The sequence below is a fragment of the Brienomyrus brachyistius genome, chromosome 22, assembly GCF_023856365.1.
Source record: "Brienomyrus brachyistius isolate T26 chromosome 22, BBRACH_0.4, whole genome shotgun sequence".
In the NCBI taxonomy this organism is placed as follows: Eukaryota; Metazoa; Chordata; class Actinopteri; order Osteoglossiformes; family Mormyridae; genus Brienomyrus; species Brienomyrus brachyistius.
The window spans coordinates 17,506,195-17,526,167 of NC_064554.1; the positions used below are offsets into that span (position 1 = coordinate 17,506,195).

At 49.0% G+C, this 19,973-nt stretch overlaps 1 protein-coding gene across 2 annotated transcripts in view; it reads left to right on the forward strand.

Annotated features, from left to right (window-relative positions):
- Positions 1-18,865, forward strand: part of olfm2a (olfactomedin 2a) — a 39,343-nt gene extending 20,478 nt beyond the window's left edge. For both annotated transcript variants that reach the window (XM_048991957.1, XM_048991956.1), the window contains exons 2-6: positions 8,921-9,070; positions 11,501-11,656; positions 14,055-14,274; positions 16,005-16,111; positions 17,935-18,865. In XM_048991957.1, coding sequence (XP_048847914.1) covers positions 8,921-9,070; positions 11,501-11,656; positions 14,055-14,274; positions 16,005-16,111; positions 17,935-18,609 — 1,308 coding nt within the window. In that variant the 3' untranslated portion in view covers positions 18,610-18,865. The remainder of the gene's footprint in view (positions 1-8,920; positions 9,071-11,500; positions 11,657-14,054; positions 14,275-16,004; positions 16,112-17,934) is intronic.
- Positions 18,866-19,973: the final 1,108 nt, after the last annotated feature.

The following is a 19,973-nucleotide window of genomic DNA, read 5'->3' on the forward strand; positions in this document are numbered from 1 at the left end:
GTCACAGAGTCACTGTGCTAACAGTCCGATTGACCATAGTCACAGAGTCACTGTGTTAACAGTCTGATTGATCATAGTCACAGAGTCACTGTGTTAACAGTCCGATTGATCATAGTCACAGAGTCACTACGGTAACAAGCAGAAAAAAAATCAGAGATAGTTACTGCAGCATCAAGCAAAATCAGCAGAGTCATACTGGTAACAAATATCACAGAATCACAGCGGTAACAGAGTCATGACACTGTCACTATGGTAACAGGTAAACTCGTCATAAACATATAGTCACTGTACAAAGAAACTGAAGTCAAACTGAAGTCCCAGAGTCATTGTAGTGGCAAACAGAATCATCAGAGTAATTATAAAAAAATAATAATTATTTCTGTAACTGTAAACACGGAAAGATCACCGAGTGATTATGGTAAATAATTTTCGCAGTTCCTGTACTAACAGACTGACTCACAGTCATAGAGTCATTGCAGCAACAAATAGAACCATCAGTCACAATTAGTAATTGTTAATTAGTAAGAATTATCTCTGTGACAGTGAAAGCACAGAAGAATCACAGCTCATGACAACAAATGATCACAGTCTTTGTATGAACTAACTGAGTCATAGTCCCGGAGTCACTGCAGCAACAAACAATCATCACAAACACAGTCACTGTGCTAAAAACAGAATCGTAGTCTCAGAGTCACGGCAGAGACTAACAGAATCATCACAGTTACAGGGGGATGTTAAATAATTCTTAGAGGGACAGCAAGGTCAGTTCCACTTAAATATATGTATGTTGCTTTAATTAATGCTGGGTGCTGTGGATAGTATCTTTGTCTACAAGTTCTAAACTGATGAATGTAACTTATTTTTTGCACATCTAAGTGTGTGATACTATGGAAAGCTCAGTGTGTTATGATTTAAGGTAGGTTTCATACATTTTAGCTCCAATGGGGGTTCAGAAGCTATTAAACCCCCATCTGTCTATAGGGTGAGCCTGGTCTCTCCTTACTGACAGACTCCTCGTCACTGACAGTTCTGCTGTCTGTGCCAGTCTGCATGTATCCGAGATCTTTGCGTGGTGAATGACAGCAGAGAGCATCACCCTGATTGAACGGGCACCGGCGGCGGCTGCATGTCGGAGGGCGTCAGTGTCTGGCGTCTGCGGTGGGCGTGGCCTCTGATGAGCTCACGGTTCCGGTGCCGTAGGAAGGGGCAAATGGGCAAATGGGCAAGAACACCAGTTAGCTGGCTGGGTTCAGATCCCCTCAAAGTCCATCTTGGCTCTCTAAGAGGCTTAATCTGTATTGACAGTGCCGTGAAGAAGTGAGAGAAGGCAGAGTCGTTTTGCGTGAAGTGAAATGTACACGGGGGGGGGGGGGGGTCATGCCCCCACCGTCTCATAATCACGCTGATAGACAGCTGCCCCTGTGCAGCACCTTCAGTCACGTGTGCAAATGCTTCGATGTGGATTCACTATAGGCAAGCGCCTTCTTCCTCAGAAATGCTCGCCAGCTGCGCCCCCCCTCCCCCCCCCCCCCTCCCCAGCTCTCCCTCCCCAGCCCTGCTCTGGTGCAGTCCCAAAGAGGCTGCCATCTCCACCACAGTGCTCCTCTCTGACATGATTTCACATCTGCTCTGGCTTTGTCCTCCCTGCGCCACTACAGCACTGGGGTTAAGCGCGATTACGTGCGCCCGCCCGGCAGGGGAAGCCCGTTTGCCAGCGATGTGGCGCCGTGCTCCGTCCCGCCCTGACCCACGCGTAACGGACCCCTGACACACAAGCCCGGTGGGGATGCTGCCGCTCACCGCAGCTGCTCAGGGAGCCCGAGTCGCACATTCACTGAGGGGAAATTGTATCCCAGAAGCACTCAGCCCTGCTGGGCTTCCGCTTGCCGTCCAATTGCCCCGCCCACACAGAGACACACATGCGCACGCACACGCACACGCACGCGCACACACACGGACAGCAGACAGCGGGCTCATTCAGAAGCTTTGCAATGCCTTCCCTTTGCCAAACTTGCCCATAAATTTCCCCAAGAAGAATAATGCCCAAATATAAGCATACACGCACACACGCACACACACACACACACAGACCAAGGAAAGTGCAACTTCTAAGGAATCGGGGTGCTTTGGGTTCTGCCGACAATTTAGATTTTCCATTTAAAGGCACCGTTTCCATAGGAATGAGGAATGAGGTGTGTGACAGGCCAGTTTGCGTTGCTGTGTATTTTGAGAGTGTCTGCGTGAACACTGTAGTTGTCAGCCAGCAGACTGCAAACTCCCCCAGGCAACACAGTCCTCTGACTTCATAAAGCAATCAGGAATCACTGAACCCAAAGGAAGATGACTTCCATCCAACAGGGTCCAACATCTATCAAGCAGTCAGACACAGTCTACAGTACAGAGTAAATCAGAGTGAAATACAGTACAGGCTCAATTTATAAGATACAGACTCAGACAGGCGCAATCTACCAACACAAAGAACAGGAAACGCTCAGGCACAGCATATGAGCTTAAACTCTTTCTATAAGCCAACATTTATGACAGAACTCATCTGACGTTACAGAGATTTTTTCACTTGTTTGTCGGAGGTAAAATGTAACCTCATACTGATCAAACGAACCAATCAGGGTCTCTTCACAGAACCCAACTAGATGGGGTTCGTCGTAGCCCCTTGTCTGACAACGAGCAGCATGTTATGGCTGATGTCAGTTGGAGTATGTGTAGCATTAGACGCACACTGGGTAACACATTAAGACTAAAGTGCGTACATTGTGAGGTCGAAACACACTCAGTCTATTGTGGCACGCAGCCAGTGTGTGTGAGCAATGTGATATTTGTCTAGGTTCCTTTAAACTCAGCTACCACAGAGGCCGACCTCATTTATTATTCAGCTCGTCCCCAGGAATCGCCTTTTGTCTGCTAAAATATTTACGTCGGGAGATATTGGGCCGGGGTAGGGATGCAAATGGGGGTGGAATGTGGAGAGCGTTCAGTGTGAGTCCCCCCCCCCAACAAGCGCATGACTCGCCAGGGACTCACCGGCTCTGGGATCCGTGTGAGTCATGCTGAAATATAGGCGCGCAGAGTGACGTGCCGGCGAGGCTGCGGAAGTCTACGACTGTGACTCGTGACTCTCACCGAGCGGCCAAATCCGGGCAGAGACAAATGGCTGGTATTTTGCTGCTGCAAAATAGTAATGAACTTTCTGTCCCTCACATCCGTCCTGTGAGCGAAGGCTTGGAGATTTATTCACACTTTATAGCCCTTACCTTCGGTTTGGAGGTAATGAAATACGTTGAAAAGCCCATTTCCCGGAGACAAACGGCAGTAGTTTCTGTCAGGCCTGTCGGACTCTCCAATTAGGAGAGAGCTGCAGCCCGCTGCACCAATGAGGTGGAGGCTACGGGTCACATGACAGGGGCCTGAGGGGATAAATACAGGCCAGCACTTTAGCTCTTTGTGGCAGCCTAGAGCTCCAGGTTACCTAAGAGCAAACCTTATCTAGATGTAATTAGTTAATCAAACTTAAATTGGTTAATTTGGGCATTATAATGGCTTGCAGCTGTTAAGTGATTGGAAAGGGTTCAGGTAAAAGCTGCATTAAGCTTCTTCGAGCTTCACACAGGACGGGGGCCAGGAAGCCCACAGGATGGGGGGGGGGGGGGGGCAGGATGACTTCAAGCTTGCAGATGATGCTGATGTAGGCACTGCAGCTTGGAGGGAGGGGCTGGTGTGAAAACCAGCTCCCATTGGCTACGTTGAGGTGTTACAGGGCACCAAGCCATTCGCTCTCACAGGGGCGGGAAGACGGGCAGTGGTGCCATCATACAACGTGGGCGAGGCCTCTTGCCAGCTGGTGCAGGCAAACCCTACAGCGCGTTGCCTCGAAGCATCATCTCTCCTTGATGCTCCACCCCATTGCTATAGCTGGGAAGTGCAATAGGGAAGTCCTTGATAGGGTAGATCTTTTGCCAGCAGACACGGGGCTCCCCCAGGGATGTTTATGTTTGGTGTCCTTGGCTGTTGGTCACCTGTGGCTTAGTGAACATCTGACATCTGTTCCTCCACCTACTGATAGCCACACCTGTATGTTTCCACATTCACCGCCCGCGACAAGAATCTCATTTAATCCGTGAACATGCTGCTCTGATTAAGAGCATCTGCCGCAGCTAAAGCGAAGCTACGAGTACTACTAAGAATAAACTGTAAGTAACTGTCAGAGGGGGGTTTGGTTTGCTGTTGCATCAGAGGCAAACAGAGTGGCTTTAGCAGCAGGGAGCGGAGGATTGCATGTGTGGATGAGGACAGATGTAAACTGTGGAATAAGACGTCACACGCTGCAGGCAGACTTCCTTTCCTCGCAATCGAGACAGAAACCCTTTGTGTCTCAGGGCCATTACGCTCTGTCCCTGATCTTTGGCTTAAACCATCTCGCTCTCCCTCATGCTGTATCCCTCTCACTACCTCTGTCTCTCTCCCACTCATTCTTTTTCCATCAGTTGCTCTCACACATTCTAGCCTCCTATTTCACCTGCTTGTTCTGGTCTCCTCTCTCTCCTGATACAACCTCCTCTCTTTCTTTCCCATACTCTGCTGGCCTCCTTTCTTCCTCCCCCCTAGCAGTTTTACCCCCGCTCTCCTTATTTTCTAGCCTCATATTTCTCCTTCTCCTTCAAACGTTCTGGCCTCCTCTCCCCTCCTCCCTCACCTGATACAGCCTTCTCTCTCCCCTACCCATTCTGGCCTCCTGTCTCTCCCTCTCCCCCTCTTGTTCTCGCCTCTCTCCCTCACGATCTCTCACTTGTTCTGGCCTCTTCTCTTTCCCTCACCTGATATATCCTCTACTGTCCCCCACTTGTTCTCGCCTCCTCTCTCTCCATGTCCTTTCCTAGTTTCCTCCCCCTCCCTCACCTGATATAGCCTCCTCTCTCCCCCTCTCATTCTGGCCTCCTCTCTTCCTCTCTCCCCCTCTCATTCTGGCCTCCTCTCTCCCTGTCCTTTCCTGGTTCCCTCTCTCCCTCGACTAATATAGTCTCCTCTCCCCCTCACTTGTTCTGGCCTCTTTTCTTCCCCCTCCTTCACCTGATATAGCCTCCTCTCCTCCTCTCTCCCCCCACTTGTTCTGGCCTCCTCTCTCCCCCCACTTGTTCTGGCCTCCTCTCTCTCCCTGTCCTTACCCGGTCCCTCTCTGTCTCTCTCGCTTGGTACAGCTTCCTCTCTCCCTCTCCCCCACCTTCTCTAGCCTCCAATCTCCCTCTTCTGCTGCCTGTGAAGAACACAGTGTGACTGGAAGGGAAACTGGCCTCCAAGTCACAGTTCTCCTGGCTCTGCATCTTTGGTTGAGGTTGACAGGTGGAGGATGGAGAGATGGAGTGCAGAGAGAGATAGAGAGAGAGAGAGAGAGAGGCTGTTTCAGCTGCTTTTCTGAAAGGTCAGCAGGAAGAGTGTTTTAGTGAAGCTCTATTGATATTTAATGCCCGCAGGCTAGTCCTCTTACCTGACCTGGGATACGAGCTCACAGCTCTGTCTGGACACACCCTTGCTGGCAACTCTCTACTTTGTTATCGACGGAGGCCATAGAGATTCAGGTAAATGCTTCATTAAGTCTTCGAGTATGTCCTACAATGCCAAAGTTCCTCCTTTCTGGAACATCCCCAGCAGTGACAGCGGGATGCTCGCCTCTACGCGCACCCCCCCCCCCCCCCACCTCTGTTCCCCTCAGAGATCGGCCCCCTTCTGCAAGAGGCCAACAAGTGTAATTCTCCAGCAGCCCCAGGCCACTGGAACGGAAGGGAGCAGCCGCCTCTTGCGGGCCCCTGCCTCGTGCTGCATGTGTGGGTCATTACGGGGAGCTGCTGTGGAAATTACAGCCGAATGAAATGAGATGAATTTCATTAGCGCCTGTACAAAGGCTCGCGACGGCGCCGGATGCCACAGTTTGAGTGTCTATGAAAAATTCATGAATGGGCTCACGGGCCCCAGAGCTGACGCCTCGGCGCCGTGAGGCGAGTGGCACGTTACTCTGGCTGACGGAGTGCCGTGTCACGGCTATTTGTTTGCTCGTGCCCGTAACAGCGCCACTGTCACCCCTCAGCGGTTTGCGCGGTTTATTAACGCGACACCATGTGCAGATCCGAGGTCACTGGCTTTGAAATGATGAAAATCCATCAGGATAACATAGCACTCAGGGAAACAAAAACTTGAATCTGAATAGACAGATTGAAGGCAGTCAGAGGCGCGATGGTCTCTATGATTAAGGCCTGTCTGCTCAAGGTCTTTGCTGCAGGTATTGCGAGCGCATGGCAGAGATGAAACGGCATGAAAGTTTAATATCACAATTATAGTGACGAAAATGATCAGTTATCGGTATTATTGTGGTTTTGTTAAAATGCGCTGAAAATGTTCAAAAGGTACTGACTCACAAACCAGAATCCATCCATCCATTTTCCAAACCGCTTATCCTACTGGGTCGCGGGGGTCCGGGGCCTATCCCGGAAGCAATGGGTACGAGGCAGGGAACAACCCGGGATGGGGGGCCAGCCCATCGCAGGGCGCGCTCACACACCATTCACTCACACATGCACACCTACGGGCAATTTTAGCAACTCCAGTCAGCCTCAGCATGTCTTTGAACAGTGGGGGGAAACCGGAGTACCCGGAGGAAACCCCACGACGACATGGGGAGAACATGCAAACTCCACACACATGTGACCCAGGCGGAGACTCGAACACAAACCGGAATCATCTCACCAAATTTTATATTGAGAACTACAAATAAAATGAACACTTTTTGTTTGTATAATAACTAAAAAATAATAACATGGCCAATAGCCATAGGAAATGTAAACCTATTAAAACATATAAAAACCATTTAAAATGTGCATTAACATTAAAAATCTCCAGTGTGCTGTCGCTGCCTTCTGCCTTGTCTTCACTTACACTAAACAAGTCCATGTTGCACGCTGCCCCCATGCACCTGCATCTGGGAGACTGTCGCTAACTGTGTTTGATGCTGGACAGTATTTAATGTGAGTTTTCCAATCAACCACTGTTTTAACTACAGTTCAAATTTGACAAGGTGATACTAACTGTAGTTTACCATGAAACTGGAAAACCGTTTCATCCCTAGTGCACACTCTTGGAAATGGTCGGTGCGGCAAGCAGTTATGTCACTGTGGTGTGACCATGTTGGAATCCCAGCATGCATTGGGGCACACAGGCATCTCAAACGGCTGCTCACGGTCTGTGTTTTTCGCTCAGTGATGTATATACTTGTATAGGATGTGTTGTCTTTCCAGATCATCACTTGAATGATTATATAATATTAGTGCGTCTTATCATTTCCAGCCGTATGCCTGCATTTTCTGCTTTGATGACGTGTTATCTGGTAATAACATCTTAAGGCTGTTCCTCCAAGATCCTGCCAGAAGAAACGTCACGGCAACCAGCTATCTGTTTGAGATGGGGAGATAGAACTGAAATTACACTGCCATGGGGAGGGGCAGAGGCGTGAGGGGAGGGGCAGCTTGCGATCCGCAAGCATGACGGGGGAAATGAGCTGGCAGATGGTCCCGCTTCGATCATCTCTGTGGCGGGAAGGTTCACCGGCATGGCCGGCCGGGACAGGAAGAGCGCCTTGGAGAGCTACCTCCACCCCTGGCACCCGAGCCCGCGACCTCAAACCCCCCCCCCCGCCGAGTCAGAAGAAACAGAAGATCTGTCGTCGCGGCTAATAACTCCACCGCCTCTCCACCAGATAAAGAACCGAAAATATCATAACCAGAATCGGAGAAAAGCAGATATAAAGCAGTACCTATACGTGGGGTGACAATGTCTCTCCCTTGAGGGTTCAGTGCTTTGCTCCAGTATCCTGCCCTAAACTACTTAACCGGTTCCATCTTGGTATCTTAGACCATTTTTTAATTAATAAAGAGTGTAGCGATTCTGCTGCGTATTCAGGAAATGCTCGCCTTGCTGCTGCATTCTGGGATAATCACGTCGGTATAAATAGCACGGATGATTGACTGCTAATTGGGCCGACTGAGCTTGGGGAAGCGGGTAGGAAGGGATGCCGTCAGGCCCCAGGCCTGGGGGAAATCGAATGTGACACCCCCAGCTGAAACTGTTTGCGGTGTTTCCCAAAGTCAGATGGGGGGGGCAGCTCAAGTGACTCTGCAGGGTCTACTGCCAAGGGAACCCCATGAGGACCCCCCCCCCTTATGTTCTCTTTGGTAGAGATGCCCTGCAGGGACCCCCCCACCACTCGCAAACCTCTTCGAAGGCCTTTTCATTAATCCCTGAGCGCATGGATGCCTCTGCAGTGATAGTTATGAATTTTTAAATAATTAGCAGCTCGCTCTCCGTTGGTGCCGCTCACGCCGCCTCCTGGACTCCCAGTGCCCACGGCCTCCGTCATCCTCTAGTGGAGCTGCTCGGTGCTGCGTTGCTCACTGGGCTCTGGATGCAGCCCGTTTCCATGCCACCGGGATCCTGGCACTGTGTCTGGGTTTAGCCGGGGCCGACCAGCAGAGCGGGCCGCACCAATAACAAAGGCCCAGGTGTCGGGTGAGCGGCCGGTGGCACGTAGCAGTGGCAGGTCGTGGCCACGCTTTTTGTCATGTTTTGCTTCTCCCGGCCACCCTGCGGGCTGGGCTCTCTGGTGCGTTTCGGACGTCCGCGGGGCCTGAGCCGTGGTGTACTGTGAGCAGGCTCTCCTGTGCCAGGCCGCGCTGCACCGTGCCAGGCCGCACTGCACCGTGCCAGATCAGCACAGGCAGTGCCCGGATCTGTACCTACGTATGTTCTGCTGTTGTGCCGTGGAGCCACATCCAATCAGGCTGACTAGGAACCTTTTTCTTAGATTTTTTTGCCCCCCCCCCCTGTGGATTCTCACTGGCCCGGGCGTCGCTCCCTCCCACAGGCACTGTTCCCGAGTCCGGAGGAGGGCTGGCAGATCCACAGCTCAGCCCAGGATGCCGATGGGAAGTGCATCTGCACCGTGGTGGCACCAGCCCAGAACATGTGCAACCGAGACCCACGGAGCAAGCAGCTGCGGCAGCTGATGGAGAAGGTGAGCGGGAGCCGGGTCGGCGCCGGGCCGGCGGCGAGAGAGGGGTTACAGATCTGGAGGAAGCTGACGGCACTTGGAAAGGAGGCCACGTCCTAAATATAGAGAGGAAAATGGGCTCACGGGGTCTCCGTGGCAGCCTGTCAGATGCAGCCATTAAAAGACAAATAATAAAATAACAAAATGACGGAGAATAAAAACAAATAAATGGTGCAAGTTAAAAATAATTGCAAATCAATAACAAGAGCAGACATCCCTCTCCGGCCACCAGCTCTGACACGCACACACACACAGGTACAGGTAAACACACCAAGAAGTTTCAGGGTCCATGACGAGAAATCTGGCACAGAGAGCCTTGGGGGGGGGGGGGGGGATATGATATGCAAATGCAATCAGATAAGATGCTTTCTTTCGCGCAGTGATGTGAGGTGGACCCAGAAGGGGGGGGTAGTGTTATTTATTTTTTTAGGCCTCTGCATTCTTTGGTACAAACCTGTGGGGGGGGGAGAAATCTTATGGCGTAAATGCATTTAAGATCCACGGCACCTGCAACCAGCCTCGGAGGTTTGAGGAGTGGGGGGAGGTTGGACCTCTTAGGGGTGGCCAAGCGTCAGAGAACCGACGGGAAACATCCGTGCTAAACAGCCAAAGCCACTTAATATGAGTGCATATGTGAACATCCGAAAGGGGTCCTTACAAACACATTAATGTTAAAACGTGTTTCCCAGGAATATTTTTAAATAAATTATGAAGCTTGAACAGATTGACACAGATCCAATGGGCTGCTCTCTCACGCTATTATCACGCATTATGGCTACGACAGCCCACTGACACATGAAGACATGGACTCCATGCGTGTGAAGTTCTGCTTTCATCACACTCTGTACGATATGAGGGAAGACCTTGTCATTTGTTTGCTTGTGTGTGTTCCCCCCTCCCCCCGCCCCCGACCCCCCCCCCGCTGTGGTGCGGTGAAGGGAATAATTGTGCTTCCGAAAATAAAACACCCTAATGAGGAAACTGACCTGCCAAGCTTCTCCTTCTCCAACACACACACAAGCTGTCACTGCACTGCCACTACCTGCAGAACAGCACATGCTTCTCTCTCTCACACACACACACATTCACACACACACACGCAAGCTGTCACCGCACTGCCACTACCTGCAGAACAGCACATGCTTCTCTCTCTCACACACACACACATTCACACAAGCTATCATCACCTTGCCACTACCTGATGCGCACCACACACATCTCTTCCTCTAGCACACACGCTCGAGCTGTTGTCGGTCAGCCAGCACATGTATGCGTCCCCCCCGATCAAAGGGGATGTGAGGTGCGTGCATCGATTCGGTGATGATACCTAGTTTGATCTGTCGCAAAGAGCTATTCTTCAACCTCCTCAAAATGGTTTCCGGGCCAAGGTCTAAACTGAGGAGCTGAGAAAATTAGTGCACCATTAAAAGTAGAGACAAAAGAACAAAGAGGTTCCCCTGGGGCGTGGACTGAGACAGTTCCAGTCTGACTCGAACATTATTTAAGGGCTTTATTAAAAGTTGGCAATAGATCTGGGGCAGTCCACAGAGACAGGCAGTGTGACGGAGAGGAGACAGAGGGTCAGTATGACAGAGAGGAGACAGAGGGAGCGTGAAAGAGGGGAGACAGAGTGTGAGGAGAGAGGAGACAGTGGCACAGAGGGGAGATGGAGAGTCAGTGCAACAGGGAGGAGACGAAGGGTCAGTGTAACAGAGGAGAAGGAGGGTCGATGTAACATGGATGAGAGATGGTTGGTGTGACAGGAAGGAGACGAAGGGTCAGTGTAACAGAACACTAGGTTTCTGTCCTTTCTTGGTCACCTGTTTGTCCTCCACTACTTCCCTGCTCTCCTATGAACAAGCAGCTATACCTGGAGGCAGATCTGGGCAGGTGGGGGCTTTAATCTACCAAGATAAGCCACCCACACGAGTCCCACATTCTGAGAGGCTCAGATACCGCAGGTCATCTTCAAGAAGATTTGTTTATATGTGCAGACAGAGCGCTGATATCATCAGGGCAGAGTGACATGCAATTCTGCAGTTTCCCCACAATTCACTCTGCTAATGAGTTGTAATTACAAGTCCCAAGAAAATGCTGACTGTTCGCTGAAGCCATTCACTCCAGTATGTTTTCTCCCCCCGTTCCTTGTGCCCTCTGACAATACCTGATCGTACAGCTTCAGCAGCTACAGAGCGCCACAAAAGACAAGCGTCACCTTGTGTCTGCATTGTCCTCCACTCTTTCTCCCGGCATTTTCCCGACAATGCAGATAAACTCAAGAACCTGCAGCCAGCACCCGTGTGCCTGTTTCCTGCACCTACCTGTGTACGCTTGCTTGGCCGTTAGGCACTTCATTTATTTATTTTTTTTAATTTACTGCCTTTTGATTGGCAGGTCCAGAACATCACGCAGTCGATGGAGGTCCTGGATTTGAGAACATACAGGGACCTGCAGTATGTTAGGAACATGGAGTCACTCATGAAGGTGGTAGACGGCAAGCTGAAGACGGCCTCCGAAAATCCTCGATCTCTCAACCCCAAGAATTTTCAGGTACCTCCGCTGTCCAATACGATGCCACAGTTGCGTCCATGAATTTCCCTCTTAAACTATTTCAGCCATATTCTAGCCTCATGTCAACAAACGGCTAGCAACGCTGTAACAAATAATGTACCTGTACACGCAATGCTGAGGGGGCGAATATCAAGGTAGCATATTTCATCAACGCTCACCGCAACGCGAGACATAGCTTTTCGTTTATATCTTTATGGCATCTTCACTGTTTACGCATTCGTTTACGTTTAGGATGTGTCTTAGGGAGCCGTCTTGGCTTATCCCTTCTATACTGATTGTACTGTCATTGATGAAGATGATTCAATGCATATATATCAATATATTCATAATGGACAGTTTGGTCTGCATCCCACCGTTGTGGCTGACATGGATTCAGTGCGGCTTTTCCGGTCAGATCTGAGTGTATCGGAGCACAGAGACTCAATGAGCTGGACGCTGGTTTTATACCCCCCCCCGGCTCTACAGGGAAAATGTCTGGTTTTCCTCGGCCTGTATGCCCTGAAGTGCCGTTGGCAGGCGGGGGCTCTCGGAATCCTTTTTGCGCTCTCTTCCACACGCTCGCCTCGCCGCCGGCCCTGGTTTGCTTGCAGGGCCTTTGGTCAGCCCTCCATCTTGTTAATGAGATGCGGTGGTACTCAGCTGGGAGACGAATGAGGGCGGTCCGACGGCTCCATCTCAGCGCCCCGTTCCCCTAACGGCACTTCATCAATGCTGAGACTGGCCGGGCTCCCTCTGCCACTCGGCCCTGTAGAACTCACTCCAGCACCCTCCCGTTCAGCCCAGGATACCCCAGAAGGAGCAGGGCACCGCAGTGGTGGAAGGGGAGGACAGTGAGGACAGGGGGAATGGGGGAGGGGGAGGGGGGTATTCACACTCTAAATGACAGTTAAACTTCAGGATATAATATTCTGCTAAGGCTTTCACACAGGACGTATCACATGGCATTTTTGAAATTTGATGAGAAACATCCAAGTAATTTAAGCTGTCTGTATTAATATCATTGTGGGGACCGTCCATTCATTTCTACGGGAAAAACCCTAATCCCAGCGATGACAACATTAACCTCTACCCAACTCTAATCTTAATCACAAGAAAGCCAAACAAAATACAAGAATTCTGCCCATTTTAGCCTTGTTTATTGCATTCACAAATTCTTGTAAAACTGAGTTTTCTCTAGTTGGGACCCAGCATGTAATATAAATATATATATATATATGACCAGACATGCATACACACGTTTAATAATTCAGGCAGTCCCATTGGTTCTGCCTTGCCTCTAACACATCTGTGTTGGTGTATATGGGTAGATATCTGTGTGTGTGTGTGTGTGTGTTTATATGTGTGTGTGTGTGTGAGAGAGAGAGAGCGAGAGCTGTGTCTGCCCGCATGTGTGGCCCTGTGTGTGTGTGTGTGTGTTTCTTTGTCTGCATGAATCCATTGTGCAAACTAAGGTTCATATGAATGAACATGAAGAATTATACTGGAATTTACTGTAATATTTTCCATTTTATCATAGTAGTACTACTATAGTACTATAAAAATAAATATAAACGTGTATCTTATGTTTGTAAAAGAAACATGACACAAGTGTCTGTAGTGATGAATTGTTGTCTTTCCAATCATTGGTAGGGGGCCAGAAATAAGGCCAGATTAGACGGTCCAATCACACGACACACTGCAGCAGTAAACATTCAGGTGTCTGCAAAGCCCATCTGGGCTTCCCCACATTCTACACCGAAAGTCTTTTCAATTAGGGAGTGAGAATGCTGCACCCTCCCTGCCACCGCCGACGGAAAAAAAAAGAGAAAAATGCAGAAAGAGTTGTATCTTACCTCCCTTGCGTGACTGATGAATGTGGGTCGCCCAAACTCGACGATGGCCGGGTGGGAGATTGACGAGTCGAGATTTCTGCTCGGCGAAACAGGAAAATGAGATTTATGGCCCCTGCTGTCGGGCCGAGTGTGGCTACATCAGAAGATTTACGATAACGCTGGCGGAGGTGGAATCCATCTTTCCCTGTTTGTGTTCTTTACTGGTGCTCTTCATTCACGTGCACATGCTAGCTAGGCCTGCACCATGACACAAACATTGCTGAGCCAAATGACTGGAACATAGTGACTAAGACTTGGGAAGGAACAGCGATGACTCACTCATCAAGAAACATGTTGTTACCGTCTGTTACCCAGTATAAGCTATTAATTACATGACTGATGCATTACTCCTTTGTTTTGTGTCCACAGTCTGGAAGTAAGGAGAGAACAATTTACCTCCCGTCCTGTAGGGGGCAGTGTTAGCAGTGGAGTCATATGGTATGGGATCTCAGGGAACAGTATTGTTCTGTTTCATGCTTATTTCTTCTCTGGTATCTCTGCTCCAGGAACTAAAGGACAAGGTGACTCAGCTGCTCCCCCTGCTGCCTGTGCTGGAGCAGTACAAGGCGGACGCACGCATGATCGTCCTGTTGAAAGAGGAGGTGCGGAACTTGACGCTGGTGCTGATGGCTATTCAGGAGGAGATGGGGGCCTACGACTACGAGGAGCTGCGGCAACGGGTGCTGCTGCTGGAGAGCAGGCTGCAGTCCTGCATGCAGAAACTGGGTACGATAGGGAATACAAATAACTAAAGTGGGGTGATGAGAATGAGGCTTTGAAAGCCATGGATTACCATGCAGTGTCCCCAGTGGGGAGCCATAAATTACGGTGGTTAAGCCAAGCAAGGATGACCGGCCATAGCTTCTGACGCCTCATTTCTCTAATCGCCATGAATAACGCACTCGATCTGTGAACTGCGCCTGTGCGAATGTAGAAATTTGTTTGTGAAGAGGCAGTTACGTGCACATCTGAGCAACCCGGTAATGACTACTGCAACTACTTTTCACTTAGCGGATAATGAAATTACACGCCCTGAACACATTAAAGTGAAGAGAATTGCTCATTCCCCGCGTAAAAGAACAGTCTACAAATCATCACGGCAGGCCCCGGTAAATAAGACAAACACAAAGCCATTCCCCTGTATCTTTTGTTCTAGCTTCACTCATTTCTGCAGGACCCTCAGACAAACCCCAGGTCGCTGGCTAAGGGGTGGAGTTCCAGTCCACAGGCAGCTTAAGGGCTGAGGCATAAACTCCCTTCACGGTGCTGCTACATGCAGCCCTCGATCCTAGCCCAAATACAGCAGGATCAGATCGGCGCGCTGTGGCTGACTCACATCCTGTTGCCTCACTATTATTACTGATTGTTGAGGCTGTTAGTTTGGGCGGGGGAGGGGGTGGGGGGGTTAAAAAGTGGCTGTCACATCTATGTATTGTTGGACTTAACGTGGAAATGAAGTGAATCCGGCCCTTGACGGGGGCAGAGATGGATGTAGATGTTACATGGCCATGGAAGTGCAGGACAACATGTAACCCAAGAGGTTTTAATAACACCCCTGTGTTATGTAAATGACGGGAGTCGATAAACCATTAAAAAATTATGAAGGATCAATGGGAGGTGGAGGCCTTTTGGAGCTCTTGTGAAAAGATCCTTCCCACCTAGATATTTCATCTTTAACAATGTCAAGAGCAACAGAACAAGGAGAATGACTCAGGGGAAAGATCTCTTAAGGTCGATAGGCACTGTAAACGTTTTTCTCTGCTCCTGTAATGTCTAATGTCTGCAGTTCAGAGTAATCTAAGTCTGAATAGTCCATTCTACAGATATTTTTATATAACCTGGGTTAACGTCCTGCTTGGGTCCAAAGTGATTCCTCATTTACTTACAATTTACATAGCCGAAGGTATCATTAACATGGCCTGCATGCCTGCTACTCGGTTTCGTTTGTGGATTCGGGCATCTGAGGGAGATAAAACAGCATCAGTAACCTCTGATGTGGGTGCGATTTCACTCTTAATTAATAAACCTTTCAAATGCGCCTTTGGAGTCTACAGAAGGCTGCCTTTCGGGATCAGCGAAAACAGAATTCTCTTCTATTTCAACAAAAGCTTTACATTCAGGATACCCGTGGGTCTGTCTGGGAACATCTCTCCTTAAGTGTCATTGCAGGAACTTTTGCACTAATTACTGTGTTGCAGCCATTTGGGTCAGAAGCATTGCTTTGTGCTCTGCTGTGGTCAGCAAACCAACACCTCGCTCACTCTCCCTCATACCTAGAAATGTGACTCATGTGTAATAAGCTTGAGGTTCATTTCTACAAGACAAAGAAGTCAAAACTGCTTATTTACCAATATGAAACCACTTAATGCTCATTTGTCATAATAAAAGCTGAGTCTGAGTCCGGTGGCTGTGTGGAATTAGCTGAATGTCCAACTCTCTGACTACCCATTCCACAGGCTGTGGAAAACTGACGGGCGTGAGTAACCCAATTACCATCCGTGCCTCGGGGTCCCGGTTTGGCTCCTGGATGACTGACACAATGATCCCCAGCTCGGACAGCAGGGTAAGCACCTCAGCCCTATTTAATCAATAGCGTTTCACCTGCTACGGTGCTTCTCCATCATTTTGCCCCAACCCATGCCTGCTTTTTATGCACTAGCACTGTAACTCTAACTAATGAAAAAAATTATTAATGTTATTTTATGGAAAAAATAGGTAACACTTTACTTGAGGGGACACACTATGTAGTAGCGCATGCTTACTTAATGCATTAATTAAGTGTTAGTTTACCATTAATCAATGGATTCAAAGTTTTTTTTTGTCATATGCACAATAAAAATACAGGAACTATATTAGTTAATTATTATTAATATAACCCCTAAATAGAATATATGAAACATCATGATTGATTAATGATGAATGAACATAGGATCAATACATAACTAACACTGAGTTACTGGTTAATTAATGTATTAAGTAAGCCTGTACTATGACATTATTTGTCCCCTCAAGTAACCGGTGACCGAAAAATCTCCGTTCAAAGAAACAAGGCCGATATAAATATCATATAGAAGGTTTTGTTGGGGGGTGTGTATGTCTTCCTCTTCACCTCCTCAACAGCCCCCTCCCAACATCTCTTTATCCCTCCTTCATTAGAGGCATACAACAGTCCTGTCAGAAGAGGCCACAATGATTAATTACCCCCCTCGTAAGCCCGGAAATTAACAGCTTGTTGTGACAAAAGTTTTCCCCCAATCATCTTGGTAATTACTGGCTGGTGTACCTAAGGGGGAAGGGTGCCAGGAGACAGGCACAGTAATGGCCTGTCTGCCACTCCATGTCTTCCCATTAGAGTGCCATTTCCCAGGATCCCCTGCATCTGCGAGCCTGCAGTGCAGGAGTAGGAAGGAATAATAATGAAGGGTGGCAAGGATTACATTAATGGGAGGGAGGGGGCAGCAAGATGGCTGCAATGTGCCCTAACCTGGGAAGATTTCTAAGAAAGAGTACAGCTACATGCCACAGATGATGGACAGCACGGACGTATCTTTAAAGATGCTATCGTCACCAGTGACTATACCAAAGAGAAATTAGCCATGCAGGTTAATGAGCTACAGGAAGCCCCTGATGAGTCAATAAAGGACCACCTTGGGTTGTATCCTGTTGTGAAGCCCCCAAGAGTTACTAAAATTGTTTTTGTTTTTTTAATCATGTGACCAGTACCAAATACTGGCCATTTTTTGTCAGTAATTGCCTACTTTTCACAGTTTCCGAGACTGCGGGGTGTGCAATTTGCATTTCCATTCAGGCAATTTGTGACCTGCGCCTCACCTTTATTCATCCGGCTTATGTTGTGAGTCAAAACTTTATTTAATAGGAACATTATCTGTGAAGGGGGCGGTACAGAGGCTCAGCAGGTCATGCCGTCACGTGGGTTTTTCTCTAGGCACTTGCTGTGAAATCCTGAATGGGCTCTCAGACCTTTTTTTTGTTTGGCTTCCACTGACAGTCCAAAGATTTTCAGCTCGTATAAGCTAGCAAATGTGTTGCTCTTGGGTAAGTGACACAATGAATGATGGTGTTTGTTTTGGAATGCACTAATGTCCCGTCTAGAGCGTACCCTTACCGTGCAATTTGTGCGTTCTGGGACGAGCAGAACAGAGAATGGGTTCACCTCAACCACGTGTCCTTGAACCGTGAGAGAAAATTTCAGTACTTAGAGGGAAACTGCACAAATATAGGGAGAAGTGACATAAATTCTACACACACTGGATTCATGTTCAAACCCACACCATTGTGAGGTTTGAGTCGACACATTTGCCCCAACCAATGCCCATTATAGCTCTTTTATAGGAGGAACTATCAGACATTCCTTCTGTCTCCCAGGTATGGTCTATGGATGGCTACTACAAGGGTCGTCGTGTACTGGAGTATCGCACGCTCAGCGACTTCATCAAGGGCCAGAACTTCGTCCAGCACCTCCTGCCACACCCCTGGGCAGGCACGGGCCACGTGGTCTACAACGGCTCACTGTACTACAACAAGTATCAGAGTAACATCATCATCAAGTACCACTTCCGCTCACGCAGTGTGTTGGTCCAGCGGAGCTTGGGTGGCGCCGGGTACAACAACACCTTCCCGTACTCCTGGGGCGGCTCCTCGGACATCGACCTGATGGCCGACGAGAGTGGCTTGTGGGCCGTCTACACCACCATCCCCAACGCGGGCAACATCGTCATCAGCCGCCTAGAGCCCCAGAGCTTGGAGGTTCTCCGAAGCTGGGACACGGGGTTCCCCAAGCGCAGCGCCGGCGAGGCCTTCATGATCTGCGGCACCCTCTACGTCACCAACTCCCACCTGGCCGGCGCCAAGATCTACTTCGCCTACTACACCAACTCCTCCACCTACGAGTACACAGACATCCCCTTCCACAACCAGTATTCCCACATCTCCATGCTGGACTACAACCCGCGTGAGCGGGTTCTCTACACCTGGAACAACGGGCACCAGGTTCTGTACAACATCACGCTGTTCCACGTCATCAACACCTCAGGGGACTAGCGCTGGCTGCCAGGGGCAGCAGGAATGAAACACAAATGAGAAACGAATCATAAACGTGTAGGGAACTCCAGACGTCTGCAAAAGACTTTTTCTAACATTTAAAGTCTTCATAGAGTGCTATTATATACAGACAGAAACAAAACGCATCAACAGCAAGGCCAATAAAGAGATACAGTTCTTTTCTTTTTCTCTGTGTGACGATACGCATGGTAATTTTCTTTGTGAACGGAAATAAATATCAGCCTTTGCCATTTTAGAGCTTGTTCTCCTGTTTCTGCTTTCGCGTCTGACAGAGGACGCTCGCCTGAATAAATGACATCGAATTTGTCCAGGAGGCTGCAAACAATAACATCTGTTTTGCAAATGGATTTCTCCCCCTCTGTTTAGAAGCCGCATAATTCGCCCCATCCGCTGCACGGGTCATGCACAAACACTGCGCTTGCTCTGTGGCGGCTGCCCATCATTGCTGGCACCAATTGCAGTCTTTTTTTTTTCTTTTTTTTTTTATGTGAAATGCCTGACCATGTTCCGGTGGTCTGAACACCTCAAGCTTTTGTAAACAGGAGCGGCTCAAATGCCACAGCCTGATATTAATGTGCCAAGGGTGTTTACCGATACAGTCTAGTGCATCCTCGCAGGGGACACAGAGGAACCTGAGGGTTAGATGTGTGCGTGTGCGAGTGTGTGTGTGTGTGTGTGTGTGTGTGCGTGGGGGGGGGGAGGGTTTCATAGATCACTTTGCATCTGATCGATTTTTGGTGTGATTTCAGTAAATTAAATATTAACTGTATAAAGAGAAATATTATCATTCTTTTACTGAATTTCAAAATATTTTTATTGATTTTTAAGAATTTTATTTCATTTAATACCATAAATCCAGCTCCAGTTCTACATTTTACCAAAAACTGGGTAGAAATGCAAGTACTGCAGCGCCCTACGGACTGGGGAAGACATGGGAAAGGGTGTCGGTAGATGGAAGAGAGAGTGAGACGTGTCGGGAAAGAAGAGGGCGCGTGGATTCTAGCTTGCCTCTCCTGCACCTGTGAATGAGAGGAATGAAAGACGCGCTAAGCGGTGAAAATGTTAAGTTACTCTAGAGGAGAGCCACAACTAAGCACAATGATAATAAGAAGGACATGGGGGGGCAGAGGGGGAGGGGTGGAAGGTGAGGACAAAAGGGTGAGGAAAAGGGCAGCCAAGGCCAAACTGCGATTCCCTGATCCCCCGAGATTTCCTCCTCCAACACCCCCCACAGGCCCGTTCCACAGATCAATCCCGACTAGCGGTGGGTCATGTACAGCTTCCAGAGTGGCTCACGCTTGTTGAGGCGCTCTTAGGGTGTGCTACAGCAGACAGCATAGGAC